General features: G+C 43.6%; 1 protein-coding gene across 1 annotated transcript; it reads right to left on the bottom strand.

Annotated features, from left to right (window-relative positions):
* Positions 1 to 5,788: 5,788 nt before the first annotated feature.
* On the bottom strand, positions 5,789 to 18,342 carry LOC112942271 (uncharacterized). The gene is made up of 5 exons (XM_069289836.1): positions 18,085 to 18,342; positions 16,838 to 17,854; positions 16,171 to 16,789; positions 12,746 to 12,899; positions 5,789 to 6,263 (listed from the first exon to the last, which is right to left on the bottom strand). The coding sequence occupies exons 1-5, from the start codon at positions 18,340 to 18,342 to the stop codon at positions 5,789 to 5,791; spliced, it is 2,523 nt and encodes an 840-aa protein (XP_069145937.1).
* Between the last annotated feature and the right edge of the window lie 2,898 nt (positions 18,343 to 21,240).

The raw sequence follows: 21,240 nt of genomic DNA, 5'->3' as shown, positions 1-21,240 counted from the left end.
GATTTTTCAGCAGTGTATGATTTCTGCAATGCATGAATATTTTATCGCCTCCGCGTATAATACGGCAAGACGATCTTCAAATAATATATCGACTTGATCGATAAGCATAACTGTCTCTTCTAAGGTAATGCATCGTCTTGATTGACAATAATTACCTCGTCTTGATAACGTAATGCAAATAGCGTCCTCTACAGAAATCGCGAAATCCTCGTTGAGATTCCTGCTTGATTCACCTTTGAATGTGGCTAGACATTTTTTTAGATTTTATATTGTTGAGAATGTCTTGAAATAAACAAACACATTCCCCAGCATCCTGATACAAACAATATGAAATGCCTCCTGCTTTCAGTAAAATCACATGTTTTGGGAGATAGTTTTCTCCTCTTTGGGAGCTCTCAGCATTCATCCATCGGAAGAATTCGGCCGATATCAAAGCAAAACTATGAACCTGCACCCACAGAAAAATCGTCAGTTTTAAAACATACTGATATGTGTTGATTTCTTCTATTGTTTTCTCCTCGTCTTGATATCTCCGGTTGATTTCACGATTTCCTGACTCTTGATAGATAAGAAAAATATCTTATGCCAAAACAAAATGAAATATAGGGGGGAAATTTTAAGAGAAATAAGAAATCTTAAAAAAACTTCTTGATAAAGTCACTGCCAAGTCATGTCATATCAGACTTAACGAGCTCGTTTGAGTCCGACATTCGCTGATGAGTTTCAAAGGCACACCGGACTTGTAGGGAAAACCCATAACGAAATTTTGAGGCCATCCTCAAAATTTCTGTTCCAGTTTACTGTCTTGCTCATTTTTCCGTTGTAACTGAACAGATCGCGGAATTTTTGAGATCTTCTAAAAAATTATGTCCCAGTTGCAAATCTCAAAACGTCCTTAGTTTGACTCGCTGGAGAGAAGGTTCTTTCTGGAAAATTTTTGAGTCCCTCTAAAAAATTCTGTCCCTGTTCTATTCTAAAATGGGGAAATAGAACTTACGAGAGAAATGACCGAGCCCTTGTGGTTCCTACGTATCCCGTTGAGGCAGGAATTAGGTCAAACGTAGTTCCCCTTAAAGGTTAACAAGAATGAAATTTACAAAGAAAACCGACCGAGGCCGACAAAGGTCGCCTACGTATCTCATTCTTGAGAATTTAGGTCGAATGTAGTTCAGATACAAAGAAATAATTAAAGAGGGTAAATGGGGTGACCGAAGCCTACGTAGGCCACCTACGTATCTCATTCTCGAGAATTCAGGTCAGACGTAGTTCGTTACAAGGGGATAATAATTCAAATTGAACCAATACAAGCAAACAGAACGATTACAAGTAAATAACATAAAAATACAGAATGAAACTTCACGCATAGTATCTCTTGACAGCATCTGAGTTGATGGGCTTTAGCCATACAGCGCCATCGATCTTTGACAAGACCAAAGCACCTCCAAATAGTACTTTACGAACTATGTAGGGACCTTGCCAGTTTGGTGCGAACTTCCCTTTGTACTCGTCTTGATGAGGAAAAATACGCTTAAGGACCAACTGACCAACTTCAAACTTTCTGGCTCTTACTCTTTTGTGAAATGCGCGAGTCATTCTCCTCTATACAACTGTCCATGGGAAACGGCGACCATTCTCTTCTCATCAATCAAAGCTAGTTGATCAATCCGTTTTCTAACCCACTCAGCGCTGCTTAACTCAGCTTCTTGGATAATCCTTAATGACGGTATCTCGACTTCAACGGGCACGACTGCCTCTGTTCCATAGACTAGCAAGTATGGAGTAGCCCCAGTCGATGTTCTGACCGTCGTTCGATAACCCAGTAGAGCATATGGCAACATTTCATGCCAACCCCGCTGTTTGTCAATCATTTTCCTTAAAATCTTTTTGATATTCTTGTTGGCGGCCTCTATAGCTCTGTTCATTTGAGGGCGATAAGCAGTTGACCTTCGATGAATAATCTTAAATTGTTCACATATCTCTTTCATCAAATGACTGTTGAGATTTGCGCCGTTATCAGTAATGATGGATTCTGGAACTCCAAATCTGCATATCAGATTGTTGCGGACAAAATCAGCCACTACTTTCTTAGTTACCGACTTGTAAGAGGCTGCTTCCACCCACTTGTTGAAATAATCAATGGCAACTAAAATGAATCTTTGTCCATTAGAAGCGGTCGGCTCTATAGGACCGATGACATCCATTCCCCAAGCTACAAATGGCCAAGGTGAACTCATAGCATTAAGTTCATGAGGTGGCACCCGTATCAAATCGCCGTGCACTTGACATTTGTAACATTTTTGCACAAATTTGCAACAGTCATTCTCCATAGTCATCCAGAAATAACCAGCTCGAAGAAACTTTCTTTCCAGAGTAAGCCCATTAATGTGGGTACCGCAAACTCCAGCATGTATCTGTTCAATAAGCCTCAAAGCTTCAGCAGCATCTACACATCTTTATAGACCCGAATCTGGAGTCCTCCTGTACAGGACTTCTCCATTTAGGAAGAAATTTGAGAGCCATACGACGTATCGATTTATTCTGATTAGATGTAGCGTCTTCTGGATATGTCCCAGACTCCAAGTACCTCTTTATCTCGAAATATCAAGGCAAACCTTCTGGTTCTGATTCAACGTGTGAACAATAGACTGGATGTTCCTTTAAATATATATCCAGTGGGTCGATGTAATCAGTATCCAGATGTTTGATCATTGAAGCGATGGTGGCAAGAGCATCAGCTAATTCATTTTGTATCTTGGGAGTATGTCTGAATTCGATCTTGCGAAACCTTTTACACAGAGTTTGCACATATTTTACGTAAGGTACAATTTTTGGGTTCTTCACAACCCATTCTCCTTGAACCTGATGAATCAAAAGGTATGAATCTCCAATAACCAGTAACTCGTAAACATTCATGTCAATAGACATTTTTAAACCAAGAATACAAGCTTCGTATTCAGCCATGTTGTTTGTGCTAGTTGAATCGCAGTTTAGCTGCCATAGGATAGTGCTGACCAGATTCTGATACCAAGACTGCCCCAACACCTTTACCCTGGTGATTTGCCGCTCCATCAAAGAATAATCTCCAACCTGGATATGCTTCAGAAATATCTTCACCCACAAATGACACTTCTTCGTCGTGAAAATATGTCTTGAGAGGTTCATATTCTTCGTCAATGGAATTTTCCGCAAGATGATCAGGCAAAGCTTGTGTCTTTATTGCCTTCTGAGACACATACACGATATCAAACTCACTCAACAGCATTTGCCATTTAGCTAACTTTCCAATCGGTATCGCTTTCTGGAAAATGTACTTCAACGGATCCATTCTAGAGACGAGATATGTAGTATACGACAACAAATAGTGTCTCAGTTTCTGGGCGAGCCACGTCAGAGCACATCATGTTCTCTCCAGCAAAGTGTACGAGACTCGTACGGAGTAAATTTCTTGCTTATGTAGTATATAGCCTTTTCCTTCTTCCTTGTCTCGTCGTGTTGACCAAGTACACATCCAAAGGCACTATCCGAAATAGACAAATATAGCAACAAAGGACTCCCTTTTCGTGGCGGAACCAATACCGGGGGGTTAAACAAGTAGCTCCTTATAGCATCAAAAGCAGTTTGGCAATCCTCAGTCCACTTAGTCGGGGCGTCTTTCTTCAGCAACTTGAATATAGGCTCACATACCACTGCCGGTTGTGCTATAAAATGGCTGATATAGTTTAACCTCCCTAAGAAACTAATCACTTCTTTTCTCATCTTCGGCGGAGGTAACTCTTGAATTGCTTAAACCTTGGAAGGGTTGAGCTCAATACCTCTTCTGCTGACTATAAACCCCAACAACTTCCCAGCTGGGACTCCAAAAGCACATTTGACGGGATTTAGCTTCAAGTTGTACCAACGCAAACGTTCAAAGAATTTTCTCAGGTGTGTCACATGATCTGAACTCTCGCGGCATTTGATTATGATGTCGTCCATATACACTTCAATTTCCTTGTGAATCATGTCATGGCTCTCATGTAAGTAGGACCGGCGTTCTTGAGGCCGAACGGCATTACCCTGTAGTTATATACCCCCCAAGGTGGTGATGAAGGTCGTTTTCTCTGCGTCTTCTTCATCCATCAAAATTTGGTGATAACCTGCATAACAATCCACAAATGACTGCATCTCATGTTTGGCACAGTTGTCAATCAAAATATGGATATTCAGCAACGAAAAATTATCCTTCGGACTGGCCTTGTTGAGGTCTCTATAATCAACACAAATCCTAATTTTTCCATCTTTCTTGGCAACCGGAACGACATTCGCCAACCAGGTTGGATATTACGTTACTTCCACCAATCGAGACTCTATTTGCTTGTTGATTTCCTCCTTAATCTTCAGGCTCAATTCAGGCTTGAATTTACGAGTCTTTTGTTTCACCAGCTCGAACCCTGAGTTGATAGGTAGCTTATGAGATACGACATTAGTACTCAAACCCTGCATATCACCGATTTCCCAAACAAACATATCACTGTATTCGGCAAGCAAATGAACCAGGCTCTCCTTCTGAGTTTCATTTAGGTGAGTGCTGATCCTAACCTCTTTGACACGTTATGAATCTCCCAAATTCACCGCTTCTGTCTCCTCCATATTCGGTTTATGTTGATTCTCAAACTGTCAAAATTCTTCTACCACATAATCTGGTTACCCACTTTCTTCGTCGTAGTCGTCAACCTCATCGTCATTTGCCTCAGTTTGATCATTTAGACCATGACATGACATGACATTGGCAAGTTTGTAACTTACGTTACTGAAATCATAAACAGACAAAATCAGGAAAGTAAAATATAACAAGCAATTAAATAAACAAAGTCAAAATAAGGAGGATTTCATTTAAATAAAAAAAATGCAAACTTGGGTCATGGAACAGGGCCATGTCGCCTTTTAGACATCACAACAAAATTCAAAATCAAGAAAAATGCAGAAATGGTGGGTCTCGGGCCTCTTCTTGGACGACCACCGATTTTAGTATGCACAAAATAACTCTTTTCTACCACAGAGTTCGGGACATCAGGATTGGCATGGAAGTCCAATTCCGCAGCATCTCCCCTGGTTCTGCATCACGAATGCCAGATGGCTCGACCTCCTCCTCGATGATAGCATTGATCTCCTTCAAAAGGTCACAGATTCCTTCCCCATAGTCTTCAGGCTCACCATGCTCACGGACTGGAAAAGATTGATACAGATGCGGTATCGGTTTGGCCAACTCTTGATCCTTTTTCCTCTTCATCTTCACATCATCATCTACGGGGATGTACCCCAAACCATACTTTGATCCTGTGGCAAGGACTGGAACTGGCTCGATAATCCCTTGGGCATTTCTTCCTAATCCGAAACCTTGTTTGAACCCATTCTGCAGCATTACCATGGAGATCATTCTGTACACGGCAGGCATGGGGGTCTGAGGGGCCAAGACTTCATCGGTGGCATTTAACAACTCCACCGTGTAAAAATCCAAACCTTGCGGCATCTCGTCAAAGACTGGCACCTGCTTGCCTGAGTGGTTTCTTTCACCGTGAATAACTAGTTATTCATTTTTCCATACCAGTTTCATCATTTGGTGGAGAGTGGAGGGGACAGCTCCAGCCATGTGAATAAATGGTCTTCCCAAAAGAAGGTTATAGCTGGTGTCGATATCCAACACTTGGAACTTCGCCTCAAACTCAGCGGGGCCCATTTGGAGGGTCAAGTTCACTGCCCCCAATGTGTTCCTTTGCACACCATCGAACGCCCTTACATTAACCTGGTTTTACTCCAATATTCCGAGGTCAAACCTCAGCTGCTTCAATGTGGACAAGGGGCATATGTTCAAACCAGATCCATCGTCTACAAAAACACTATTGACGACCTTTCCGCGGCATATCACAGTGACATGTAGAGCTTTGTTATGGGATCTCCCCTCCGCCGGCAATTCATCATCGCAGAAACTGATGCGGTGTCCCCGAATGACTTGGTGAATCATGGCATCTACGTTATCGCTGCTAGTACCTGAGGGCACATATGTGTCATCCAGAGCTTTCATCAAAGCCTGTCTGTGGGACCAGGAGCTCATCAGTAGGGCCCACACAGAAATTTGGGCTGGAGTCTTCTCCAAGTGTTTGACATTGGAGTAATCTTTGGGCTGCATTCTCCTCCAGAACTCCTCGACTTCTGCTTCACTGATTGGTCTCTTGGCATGATCTTTCTTTTGTCCTCCGAGAGCAAGCTCATCACGAGTGTAGCATCTGCCAGATCAAGTCATGCCTTTAGCTACGGTTGTTTCTATGACAAACTTGGGTTTGGCGAGAGTCTTTGAGGGCACCAAGGCAACAGCCTACGACGGTGTTAGAATAACGAACTCTCCCTTTTCCCTGACGCTTAAAGAAGCGACAGCCTTTTCTGTCACGACCCAACCCGATAGGCCGTGATTAGTGCCCGTTTTGGACACCCACATACAAACCTGCTAAGTATGACCAACTGAAACTAAGACAATATGGAATTTAATCAAATCAAGCCAACCCCAACGTCATATATATATAAGAGGCTCTGTCTCATAAGGAGTCATAACCGTTCAACCATAACAGCATACGCGAGCCGACAAGGCCGCCACTATTCAAAGCATAATGATGTACGCAGCCGACAAGGCTGCCCCTGTACAAACGGACATCCCAAACAAACCATGTCCAGACCATTATCCAAAACATATATATACAACCCACATAATGTCCGCAGACCTCTAAGAGTACATTAGTGAAACTCGACGGGATAGGGCCCCGCCATACCCATAGACGAGCAAAAGACTACACAAAAGTTATGTACCAAAACGACTGGGCTCCAGAACAGTGGAGCTCTCCCAATCAGCAGAGTAGATATCCTAGGCGGGAGGATCACCGAACTGCGCGTCTACACCTGCGGGCATGAAACGCAGCCCCCCGAGGAAAGGGGGGTTAGTACGGACAATGTACTGAGTATGTAAAGCATAAGGTAAAGATGACAGGATACCAATGTGACAACTCGAAACAAAATATCGCTACACATATACTTTTTAAGTGAAAATCATGCATATATTTAACATTTAAGGTGCCCAGCTTCCCTAGTAAGGGGCTCGGCAAAATAATCATCACGTCATCTACGTCATCATCATCATCATAACCATCCTCATCACCAATCATATATATAATATACATACCCGGCCCTCTAGTGAGGAACTCGGTGACATATGCAAGAAACTCCGCACGAACATTACCCGGCCCGGGACTCGGTGAAATGATAAATGACTCTATGCACGAGCAGAATATTATGAGCAACCGTATGCAAATAAAAACCATTTCTTATAACTCAATAGAACAATCAACGTGAACCAGCAAGGAGTATTACCAAAGATTAATGTTTTATCAAGATTATGAACCTTTAATACGATATGGAAACGTAAAATCTCAATGACTCTAAGAAGCATTACCATAGATATTAGAGATCATCATAGCCTTAGACATAGCCGATATATAGAGGAATAATTGTGGAAGCAAGAATATACATCACCTAGACGCTTTAGAGGTAAGTATCAAATCTGTCCGTTATTCACTTATTTTTAAAAGTCATGCCAAGCAAAGAAAGAAGGGACAGCGTTACATACCGTATAATCGAGCCGCACGTCCAATATTTACTGCTCAAGCTATTAATCTATAACAAGCAACAGTCGTGCCGCAATTAGATAAACATCGTGCTTTACTTTCTTGTAAGCTAGCTAATAATCTAACGAAAATTCGGCAGCACCTCCCCTATTTTCCTTACTTCGTCCCAATCCGACAACAATCCAAATTATCCACAGCAATACCAATAACACATATAACCCAAAGAATCATATTAAACAGCCCCCTCCCCAAAACAATTCCATCTCGGCAACTATATCAGCGAAGCAACGACACACCGTGTGATAACTCGTTTTATAATTCGTAACACATCTACCTTATCGTATTCATCCTTTGGAGTATATACTCATAATCACATTCAACATATACATAATGCCAAAATAGAATTTTCCTGCAGTTTGCTTTAATCAAAACAGCCCAAGCACCAACACGACACCACTAATAATCCGATTATGGTTTCCATTCATACTTAGTACATTCAATAACTAAAACAAACTTCCTAAGCTACTGGTCACGCCCCCTTCTTAAAATTAATGGATAATTAACAAGGGTATTCTAAAGAATTAACACACCAAACAAGGAGATTACTAACCAAATTATTTGCAGCTGCTGGCCAAGAGTTGCAGGGTTGGTTTCTCCATTTCCATGGCTGCCTAAGACAAGTGGTGAAGAAGAAGATGATATGCAGCAATGCATTTCACCACTTTATATAGCATGGAGTGGATTTCTCCACCTCATTTAATAGTATGAAGTGGAGGCAGCCCCCCTCTACACCTGTCCACTAAGGCCAGCCCACAATCTGATCCCTTTTTAATTTTTTTTTGCCTTGAGTGGTGGGGCCATTGAATTAAATCAGTCCAAATTAGCCACTAATTAATCCCTCACTTGAATTTAATGGCACTTACATTAGCCAACTCATACTTAATATCACATTTGGAAATAACATCCTTGCCTAATATTTCTTTACGTCTTCTAGATCACGATGCGCACTACGTATATAAAAAAAATACGAGGCATAACATCCTTCCCCCCTTTAGGAACATTCGTCCTCGAATGTTAAGTTAGCGTCTTGCAAAAACAAATTCTAGCGAGGTCTCTCTAAAAGTTATACCTATCAACCTGCATTCCGTAACTTACAGATGCCTCACAGCTACATAATCTCATTATCTATCAATATAGTCAAGCTAGGAATTGAATTACCTGCAGGTACGGGGAACAAGTAAGGATACTTATTCTTCATTTCATCTTCCGCTTCCCAAGTCATCTCCTCCCTATTGTTATTTTGCCACAACACTTTGACGGAAGCCACATCCTTAGTACGTAACCTTCTAACCTGACGATCAAGTATAGCCACGGGTTTCTCCTCATATGACAACTCCTCTGTTACCTGAATATCATCTACAGGGAATACTCTAGAAGGATCACCAATACATTTACGTAGCATCGATACATGGAAGACTGGATGTACCACCTCCAAATCAGATGGTAGATCCAACTCATAGGCAACCTTGCCTATCCTACGAACAATCTGATAAGGCCCAATGTATCTCGGACTGAGCTTCCCCTTCCTGCCGAATCTCATCACACCCCTCATGGGTGATACCTTCAGGAATACCCAGTCACCAATCTGAAACTCCAAATCTCGACGCCGATTATCTGCATATGACTTCTGTCGACTCTGGGCTGCTAATAATCTTTCTTGAATAAGCTTCACCTTGTCAACAGCTTGCTGAATCACATCCGGGCCTATTAACTTAGTCTCGCCAACATCAAACCAACCAATAGGTGATCTGCACTTCCTCCCATATAAGGCCTCGTACGGTGCCATTTGGATACTAGAATGGTAGCTATTATTATAGGCAAACTCAATGAGCGGCAAGTGGTCATCCCAGCTACCTTTGAAGTCAATAATACAGGCCCGCAACATATCTTCTAGTGTCTGAATAGTACGCTCAGCCTGCCCATCAGTCTGAGGGTGAAATGCTGTGCTAAGGTTCACCTGTGTCCCCAATCCCTTCTGAAACGATCTCCAAAAGTTGGCTGTAAATTGAGCTCCTTTGTCTGATATAATGGACGTGGGAACCCCATGAAGTCTCACTATCTCCCTGACATATAACCTCGCATAATCTTCAGCCGAATAAGTAGTCCTGACTGGAAGAAAATGGGCCGATTTCGTCAGCCTATCTACAATAACCCATATAGAGTCATACTTCCGTTGAGTGCGAGGTAAGCCTGTAATGAAGTCCATATTAATCATCTCCCATTTCCAAGTCGGGATCTCTATCTCCTGTAATAATCCACCAGGCTTTTGATGTTCGATCTTGACTTGTTGACAATTTGGGCACTAAGCAACAAACTCTGCTATGTCCTTTTTCATGCCATCCCACCAATATAAGCATCTGAGGTCATGATACATTTTTGTTGACCCTGGGTGAATAGAATAACAGGCAGAGTGTGCCTCTCCCATAACTTGCCGTCGTAGCCCCGCAGTATCGGGTACACACAATCTGCCTTCATATCGTAACACTCCATCAGGTGTAACCTTAAATGGGGTCTTTTCCTTTTGAAGAGCTGCATCTCTATACTGTGCCAGAATAGGGTCCTTGTATTGGTGTCTCTTTACCTCATCTATGATTGAGGACTCAGCAACCTCTCGAATAGAAACTCCACTATCTTCCGAATTAGCTAGACGGACTCCAAGGCTGGATAGCCGCTGAATCTCCCGAACCATATCCCTCCCTTCTGGTTGTACATCTGTCAAGCTACCCATGGACTTACGGCTAAGAGCATCTGCTACAACATTCGCTTTCCCTGGATGATATAAAATATCAACATCATAATCCTTTAGCAACTCTAACCACCGCCTCTGTCGTAAGTTCAGCTCCTTCTGTTTAAAGATATATTGGAGACTCTTATGATCTGTATAGATGTCCACATGGACACCATATAAATAATGTCTCCATATCTTCAAGGCATGAACCACGACCGCTAACTCCAGATCGTGAGTAGGATAGTTCTTTTCATGCTTCCTAAGTTGTCGGGAGGCATAGGCTATAACTTTGCCATGCTGCATCAATACACATCCTAGCCCAACACCCGAAGCATCACAATAAATAACATAGCCGTCTGGTCCCTCTGAAAGAGTTAGGACTGGAGCTGTAGTCAATTTGTCTTTTAATAGCTGGAAGCGTCGCTCACAAGCATCTGTCCACTGGAACTTGGCTGCCTTTTGAGTTAGCCTTGTCAAAGGCACTGAAATTGAGGCAAACTTTTCTACGAATCTCCTGTAATATCCTGCTAACCCCAAAAAGCTGCGTACCTCAGTAGGTGTCGTAGGTCTGGGCCAAGTCTTTACTGCCTCAATCTTCTGCGTATCTACCCGAATACCATCAGCTCCAATAATATGCCCCAAGAATGCCACTGAAGTCAACCAGAACTCGCACTTAGAAAATTTAGCATACAACTTCTGGTGCTGAAGCACCCTAAGTACCGTCCTTAAATGATCTGCATGCTCCTCTTCTGAATGTGAATAGACCAGAATATCGTCTATAAATACAATAACAAACATATCAAGGAATGGTTTAAATACTCGATTCATTAAATCCATAAACACCGCTGGAGCATTAGTCAGCCCAAAAGACAGCACTCTAAACTCATAATGCCCATATCGGGTCCGGAATGCTGTCTTTGGAATATCTGCCTCCCTTACCCGCACCTGATGATAACCTGACCGCAAGTCTATCTTTGAAAAACACTTTGCACCCTGCAACTGGTCAAATAGATCGTCAATCCTTGGGAGGGGATACCTGTTCTTTATTGTTACTTTGTTCAACTGCCTATAATCAATGCACATCCGCAGCGACCCATCCTTCTTCCTCACAAACAGTACTGGTGCTCCCCAAGGTGACGTACTAGGCCTGATGAAGCCCTTTTCTAGCAAATCCCTCAATTGCTCTTTCAATTCTTTCAACTCAGCAGGTGCCATTCTATAAGGAGGTATAGATATAGGCTGGGTATCTGGCAGTACATCTATAGTAAACTCTATCTCCCATTCTGGAGGAAGGCCTGGAAGTTCCTCGGGGAATACATCAGGAAATTCATTAACTACCGGGACATATTGAAGAGTCGGTGCCTCTGCCTTTATGTCATGCACCCTAATCAGATGGTAAATATAGCCTTTTCTAACCATCTTCCCGGCCTTGAGGTATGAAATGAACTTACCTTTCGGCGATACTGTACTTCCCTTCCACTCTATAATCGGTTCCCCTGGAAATTGAAATCGAACTATCTTTCCTCTGCAATCAACATTAGCATAACAAGCAGCCAACCAATCCATGCCCATGATAATATCAAACTCAATCATATTTAACTCTATTAGATCTGCTACGGTATGACGACTATATATAACTACTGAACAATTCCTATATACTCGCGTAGCTATGACAAAATCTCCTACAGGTGTAGCTACCTCAAATGGTTCTATCAACTCAGACTCTATTCCGATCCTACTAGCAACAAAGGGAGATATATATGATAAGGTGGAACCTGGGTCTATCAATGCATACACACTTCGGGAGAATAGTGATAATATACCTGTGATCACATTAGGTGACGCCTCTTGATCTTGCCTATTAGTCAAAGCATATATACGGTTTGAGGGACCGCTAGAACTGGAAGCTCCACCACGTCCTCTACCACGGCCTGCTGGTGCCTGAATACCCTGCCCCGTAGGGCGCATAGCCACAGAAGAAGATGAACCAGCAACGGACCCTGTAGGCTGTGCCATACCACCTGCACTACCTCTAAGGTGACACTCCCTCATAGTATGGCCCTGACGGCCGCAAGAAAAACACGCACCTGTAGCCCAACGACATTCCCCAGGATGGGACTTACCACAACGAGAACACCGAGGCAAAGGTGGCCTCGACTGGCTCAAACCCCTGCCCATCTGTGACCCTGACGCCCTAGAGCTCTGACCAGGTTCCGAATATCCCATACGATCGAACCCCCTACCCATGAAACGTGGGGGTGCACTCTGTGCTGGCTGGGAAGAAAATCTAACATGCTGCTGAGACTGCCCGCTTTGAAACTCATCAGGATAACCTGCTGATCTAGCCCTCTTATGCTGGCCTCTATCATAATCTCTATGTGGCTGACGTCCCCTGTGCCGATCCTCTACCCCCTGTGCATATGCCTGCACCCGAGCAATGTCCATACCTGGCTGAAGAGTCACTGCCATACAACCGTCAATCAGATAACGATCCAATCCCATCACATAACGATGTACCCTGTCTGCCATATCAGCCACAATAGTAGGCGCATGCCTAGCCAATGAATCAAACTCGAGGCTATACTCTCGAACGCTCCTGCCATTTTGCTTCAAACGCAAGAATTTATCGACTCTAGCTCGCTTCATCTCTGGAGGCAGGAAGTGGCCCTGGAAAGCCTCCACAAATTCATCCCATACCGCTGGAGGGGCACCCTCACCCCTAGATAACTCCCAAGACTCATACCAATTAATAGCTACATCCCGCAAACGATACGTAGCCAACTCAACAGACTCGGTCTCCGAAGCCTTGATTATCCTCAATGTACGCTGCATCTGACGAATAAACTCTTGCGGATCATCCTGTGGCCTTGACCCAAAGAACTCTGGAGGATTACAACTTAAGAAGTCACGAGCCCTTAAGCTATCAGATCTGTCCGCATGATCAACTCCTAGTCCATGCCTGCGAGCCTGATCTGCCACTAATCTAGTCAGCAATTGAACCGCATCTCTCATGGCCCTATCCTCCGCCCCTGACTGAGGAGCTGGAGATTCAGATGTTGGGGCCTCGGGGGCTGGTGGTGTCCCCCGAACTGGAGCTGTTGCTGCTCTAAGCTCTTCTGGCAGTGGGGGTGTAGCAGAGCTCTCCGACTGGAGCATAATACCAGGCATAGACTGGGCACGGGCCCTAGTAACTCTCCGGGTCTGACTAGTACCTTCTGCTACTGATTTTCCCTTCTGGGCGGCTGTCACTTTCTTTGGAGGCATAGCTGAAAACACACGGATTCGTTAGAGAGGGATTATCCTGTTAATATAGCTCTATCGCACGATCTAGAATAAGAAGAAAGAATGACATCATAAATGTCCTGTAGCTTCCTGTTTATAGATGTGGTGCACAACACACCGATAAACAAGACTCTACTAGACACGGTCTGTAGACACTTCTGAGGAAGAACCGCTCTGATACCACTCTTTGTCACGACCCAACCCGATAGGCCGTGATTAGTGCCCGTTTTGGACACCCACATACAAACCTGCTAAGTATGACCAACTGAAACTAAGACAATATGGAATTTAATCAAATCAAGCCAACCCCAACGTCATATATATATATATAAGAGGATCTGTCTCATAAGGAGTCATAACCGTTCAACCATAACAGCATACGCGAGCCGACAAGGCCGCCACTATTCAAAGCATAATGATGTACGCAGCCGACAAGGCTGCCCCTGTACAAACGGACATCCCAAACAAACCATGTCCAGACCATTATCCAAAACATATATATACAACCCACATAATGTCCACAGACCTCTAAGAGTACATTAGTGAAACTCGACGGGACAGGGCCCCGCCATACCCATAGACGAGCAAAAGACTACACAAAAGTTATGTACTAAAACGACTGGGCTCCAGAACAGTGGAGCTCTCCCAATCAGCAGAGTAGATATCCTAGGCGGGAGGATCACCGAACTGCGCGTCTACACCTGCGGGCATGAAACGCAGCCCCCCGAGGAAAGGGGGGTCAGTACGGACAATGTACTGAGTATGTAAAGCATAAGGTAAAGATGACAGGATACCAATGTGGCAACTCGAAACAAAATATCGCTACACATATACTTTTTAAGTGAAAATCATGCATATATTTAACATTTAAGGTGCCCAGCTTCCCTAGTAAGGGGCTCGGCAAAATAATCATCACGTCATCTCCGTCATCATCATCATCATAACCATCCTCATCACCAATCATATATATAATATACATACCCGGCCCTCTAGTGAGGAACTCGGTGACATATGCAAGAAACTCCGCACGAACATTACCCGGCCCGGGACTCGGTGAAATGATAAATGACTCTATGCACGAGCAGAATATTATGAGCAACCGTATGCAAATAAAAACCATTTCTTATAACTCAATAGAACAATCAACGTGAACCAGCAAGGAGTATTACCAAAGATTAATGTTTTATCAAGATTATGAACCTTTAATACGATATGGAAACGTAAAATCTCAATGACTCTAAGAAGCATTACCATAGATATTAGAGATCATCATAGCCTTAGACATAGCCGATATATAGAGGAATAATTGTGGAAGCAAGAATATACATCACCTAGACGCTTTAGAGGTAAGTATCAAATCTGTCCGTTATTCACTTATTTTTAAAAGTCATGCCAAGCAAAGAAAGAAGGGACAGCGTTACATACCGTATAATCGAGCCGCACGTCCAATATTTACTGCTCAAGCTATTAATCTATAACAAGCAACAATCGTGCCGCAATTAGATAAACATCGTGCTTTACTTTCTTGTAAGCTAGCTAATAATCTAACGAAAATTCGGCAGCACCTCCCCTATTTTCCTTACTTCGTCCCAATCCGACAACAATCCAAATTATCCACAGCAATACCAATAACACATATAACCCAAAGAATCATATTAAACAGCCCCCTCCCCAAAACAGTTCCATCTCGGCAACTATATCAGCGAAGCAATGACACACCGAGTGATAACTCATTTTATAACTCGTAACACATCTACCTTATCGTATTCATCCTTTGGAGTATATACTCATAATCACATTCAACATATACATAATGCCAAAACAGAATTTTCCTGCAGTTTGCTTTAATCAAAATAGCCCAAGCACCAACACGACACCACTAATAATCCGATTATGGTTTCCATTCATACTTAGTATATTCAATAACTAAAACAAACTTCCTAAGCTACTGGTCACGCCCCCTTCTTAAAATTAATGGATAATTAACAAGGGTATTCTAAAGAATTAACACACCAAACAAGGAGATTACTAACCAAATTATTTGCAGCTGCTGGCCAAGAGTTGCAGGGTTGGTTTCTCCATTTCCATGGCTGCCTAAGACAAGTGGTGAAGAAGAAGATGATATGCAGCAATGCATTTCACCACTTTATATAGCATGGAGTGGATTTCTCCACCTCATTTAATAGTATGAAGTGGAGGCAGCCCCCCTCTACACCTGTCCACTAAGGCCAGCCCACAATCTGATCCCTTTTTAATTTTTTTTTGCCTTGAGTGGTGGGGCCATTGAATTAAATTAGTCCAAATTAGCCACTAATTAATCCCTCACTTAAATTTAATGGCACTTACATTAGCCAACTCATACTTAATATCACATTTGGAAATAACATCCTTGCTTAATATTTCTTTACGTCTTCTAGATCACGATGCGCACTACGTATATAAAAAAAATACGAGGCATAACATTTTCCAAGTTTTCCTGCACAACAGGAGTAATCCTCTTGGTTTCACGCTCATTTTCGTCAGTTTCTATCATGTTGATGTTCCCACCCCCATGATTCGTCAATGGATTGGTATTGACGTTCGGCTCCACAGGCTTAAGGGAGACCACTTCCTGGTCGATCAAATCCTTGATCTTGTGCTTAAGATTGATGCAGTCTTTGGTGTCATGTCCAACACTGTTGGAATGATAAGCACATCTCTGCTCCGGTTTGTAGAATTTGGAGTTAACATCCACGGGCTTGGGCCCCACAGGGTGGATGTATCCGGCCGCGAATAATCTTTCGAACAGCTTGGTTCTGCTTTCAGCCAGCGCGGTGAAGTTTCTGGAAGGCTTCTTCTCAAACCTGGGACGAGAGGGATCATTCCCGCTCTGCTGAGGGGGAGGCACTTGTTGATAACTGCGAGCATTTGGGCGAGGAGCTTGGGTTCTAGGGTAGGGATTTGTCTGGTAGTTTTGCACTGGAGCTTGGCAATTTGGGAGGGGGCTTTCATATGCTGGAGTTTGGATTTGATATTTGGGGGAAGGTGCTCGATATCTTGATTGTACATTAGTGCAGCTGGGAGCGACATTCTGGTAAGGTGGAGGGATCTAATAAGCTTGGGGGTAATTTGGGTATACGGAGGGAAAATTTTGGGGATTTGGGGGTGGATTCTGATATGACAAAATTTGGGCTTCTGGATAAGTGGGGGCAGCATTGTAGTTGCCGGAATGATTGGATTGTGGAAGATAGGCTTGGTGAGACTTTGGTGGAGGCTTGGGGCAATCTTGAGGACGCAAGGAGTTTCTAGGGACTTTTCTTCCCCCGTATGAAATAGCGGCAACCTCCTCTCTCTTATTCCTCACCAGTCCGAAAGATCTAGGCGATGCAGACACTCGGGCTATCTTCCCCGACTTTAGAGCATCTTTAATAGTCTCACCCACTTTGACTATCTCGGCAAACATGGCGCCGATCAACAAGATGATTCTGTCATAGTATTCGGGTTCTTGCACCCGTCCAAACACCTCTACAATCTCCTTCTCTGTCATCGTAGGCCTCACCCTCACTGCCACTTTCCTCCATCTGTATGCAAATTCTCGGTAGCTATTTGTGAATTTCTTCTTCATTTTCTCCAAAGAGTACCGATCAGGGACTATCTCGACGTTGTACGCAAATCTGTCCATGAAATCTTTAGCCAGTGTGCTCCAACTGGGCCATTGTCGAGTTTCGTACAACGTGAACCATTCCAGGGCCTCACCGCACAGACTCCAGCTGAACAACGTCATCAGCAAAGCTTCATCTTTGCCAACTCCCACGAGTTGGTCGCAATATGCTCTTAAATGCGCCATGGGGTTGCCCACCCCTCCGAAGGTATCAAACTTTGGGATTTTGAAACCTTCAGGGAGGTTGAAATCTTGATGGATGCACAGTTCCACATAACTTAACCCGACGACGTCAAGAATGCATTGCAATTCTTTCATTGCCCTTTTTATCTCCTCCTTTATGTCAATCTTCGCTTCTTTCCTCGCTTTCCACTCTCTCTCCTGCTCCTCGTAATGATCATACTCAGAACCGTGCACCTCGTGCTCAGCTGGAACGGGGATTTGGAACGTGGTCCTTTTGGGGAGGGGTGGAGCTATGGAAGGGCTCAGGACGTTCTGTGTAGTTTAATAGTTTTGTGAATAATTTTGGGGATTGGTATTTTGGGTCAAGTGTTGATGTGGTGTCTGGGGGTTGAAAGCGGTCAGATTTTTGTTCTGATTTTGGGGTGGTGGGGCTGTTTGAGTGTTCTGGGGGTGTGATGGCATTTGTGGGGGTTGTTTGGAAGTGGTGAGGGAGTTTGATAGGAGACTGAAGCATATTTGGGGTTTTGGGTTGTCATATCTACCCCAGACGGGTTGTGTACGAGTGTCGACGGGTGGTTCTGAGTTGGATCCCCATTGGACGAGGGGAAGTACATAGGAGGTCTTGCGTCGATAAAATTGGGGCCGAATCCGGGTGGAGGCGTGTCTTGCCTTCGCTGCATCTCGACCCTTATATCTGCTATCTGCTGCATCAGTTGCGAAATTAGCTCATTTTGCTCTACCACGGTGGGCTGAGCCACCACAATATCTGTGCGACTTACTTCCTCATTGTTGTCTCCCATGGCTGTATTTGCATTTGGTCCGGGGAAGGAATCTGCGGGACCTTTTGATCTGGTGAAGTAGGGGTGATCTGCCAGCTTTTATCGACACAGATCAGCTAAAGGTACCTGAGAGGTGAAACAACTCAGAGGCAAATTTGTTAGTACATATTCGGAGTACAAAATACATAATATCGCACAAAAAGCAGATAAACACACAAGTCGCTTTGTTAGAGGATATTTTAACCCACGAATGAGGACGAAAATATATTTGAACAAACAGGAATTTGTTTGTTTAATGCTATCTCGGGAAGGATGAATCACGTTGAGCTATGGTCTTCTTGTAGTTGTTTATCGATGCCTATTGATCTTATCTTTGTATCTTTGAAACACAGAGGAGAATGAAAATTTTCAGTGATAGGGTCCGCACCGGGAAAGGATGCCTACGTATCTCACAAGAAGAATTCAGGCCCAACGTAGTTCGGGTTAGGATGAAATCTTTTCATTCATTCTTTCATTGCGATTACAAGGGAATTGAAAAACAACATTGAAATCCCTAGAAGCTAACATTTTGGCGATTTCTCATCTTGTGGCTGCGTCATTCCTTTCCTTTCAAACAGTCAGAAATGGAGGCTTGTAGATGATTTCCTCCTCATCGTCCTCCTCAATTACTTTACGGTCGGGGCCACTGTTATCTGCACCCTGGTCACGGGCGAGGTATTTTCCGCACTTTAAGTTGCTATGGGTCGCCAATTCCTCATCAAGTGCCGCACTTCTGGACAACAATACGGCAGTCTCAATATCTATCTTCGCTTCTCTCGCCTTTCCTTCGTGTACCTCCAAACAAAGCAAGTTTAACCTTTTTCTTAGGTTTTCGGTTTCCATATCAACCTCCTTCTTTCTTTTTATCTATGACGCCAGATCTTCATCCAAGGTCGTGACCATGGCTTTGTAGATTGGCGTGGTCATGTCTACTTTAAGTCCTTCCTCCTTAATCTTCTGAATTTCTCGAGTGACTCGCTCGATCTTTCTTCGCAATTCCTCCTCAGTGACCTCTGTCTAGACGTTCTTGCCTTTGTCCATAGCGGTGATTCATCTTTCCTGAGACGATAGAGCAGTATTTAGGATTTGTTTTATGGGAGATGGATTTTGCGTGAGAAACTTGAGACTTGGGAGTTTTGGTCGGACATTTGTAATAGTGGCTTCCATATACTCTTTGGAATTTTGGGTAGGAGTGGGTTTACGATATCCTCATTCAAAGCAACATAACACATAAGCATTTAAATACACATATATATATCGCGTCCTAATCATATGTGGGGACCCTTTTGTGCCAAGGGTAGGCCTAGCGCATTCGAATGATGTACGTGTGAATTTAAACCAAATAAATGATTCCCCCCCCCAAAATAAATTTTAATGATGAGTAAAATGTTCGAAAAGAGAAATAGACAAACCCACGTAGGGGCTATGTAGAAAGTGCAATAAAATCAAGCCCACGCAGGGGCTAAAGTAGTGTAAATACAAACAAAGAAAAACCCGCACAGGGGCGATGCCCACTATGCTGCTCCGGACGGTCCTGCTCCGTCGTCGTCTTTCTGGATTTTGTGCTGCTGAAACATGTTCCTCAGCATCAACAGAAAACCTTCACCCAGACGCCTTTTGTCTTCCAGACTCTCGTATCGCATCCTCTCGATTTTCTGCTGGATCTAGTTGTCAAACTCGTCATACCCTTTCTTCTGTCTTTTGATCTCTCGGGTCGCCTTCTCAAGAGCGTCTTGATTTTCTACAAACTTGGCATAGACCTCATTAGCCTCCTCCTTTAACCCTCTCAATTCGGCCACTGCTTTGGCCTCTTTGTCTGTCACACTGCAAAAGCTATGCGGAATCTGAAAGGAGATATTTTGTATATCCCTCTTCAACCATGCTTTGTAACCTTCATCATATCCAGCGTTGAATCGGTCAGAGGCGTTAGTGTCTTTACCCATGCTCTTAGCGTTCTCCCATTCTCTGAGCATTTCCGAAGCGTCATCCACTCTGTCTTCCCCAATGTCATATACATAAGCGCCATAATACGCTTTTCTGGGCACAGTCTGTTTTCTTCCAAACTGTCGCGAGACTCGGAATGACGCGTAAGGGCGAATTCCCTCGAATGCCAGGTAGAGGTAGCACGACACATCTATGACTCTCCACGACAACTTCCTTGGATATGAAATGGTCAAGCATCCATTGGAGGTCCTCCTCTCTCAATTCGGAGAAAATTTGGGCCCAGCTCCTTCTTGTTCTCCGATTGTTCATGTTTGCCCAGAATAGTAAGTCGTTCAGGTCCTTGAGAGTGTTCTTGTTGTCGAGAGTGTGCAATTCTCGAGTTCCAGCACCCTTCGCCAAGTGGCTGAGAATCCACCATTGGAGGAGCAGATTACACCCCTGGAAATACCGATGCCCTTCTTTGCACTTACCCAAGGCTCGATATATGTCAGAAATATGACTAGAGCGATGGAGTAGTACTTCATTGTTCCTTGATTTTTGTATCCCTTGAACAACATGTGGACGAGCGTTATGTCCCTGGTGTTGATGCTCAGACTCGGGCCGTGCAGGAAGACCATTTTTCCCAATAAGGACACGGCAAACGCCAAGGGGCGGACCTCGTTCCACTCCCTATAGGAAATTTTAAACTCCTGATTATACGCGGCGTAGAAAATCGCGTGTCCAAATCTGACGTAGAGATCTCTGAACATCATGTGGGAATCTTGAAACCAATAGGTGAAGTCTTTTCTTAGTCCCAACCAATCTGCAATGTTCTCTACGGAAGGTTTGTTGGGGATAAACACATCCTCTTGTTCTTGGGCTCCTCATTCTAGACCCGTGCAAACGATGTCTATGCAATCCCTTATCTCTTCTAATGTAGGGGTAATTTTGAGCGCT

The sequence above is a fragment of the Solanum lycopersicum genome, chromosome 10, assembly GCF_036512215.1.
Source record: "Solanum lycopersicum chromosome 10, SLM_r2.1".
Lineage (NCBI taxonomy): Eukaryota > Viridiplantae > Streptophyta > Magnoliopsida > Solanales > Solanaceae > Solanum > Solanum lycopersicum.
The sequence above is the reverse complement of the archived record's forward strand: the minus strand, read 5'-3'. Positions and strand labels throughout refer to the sequence as shown.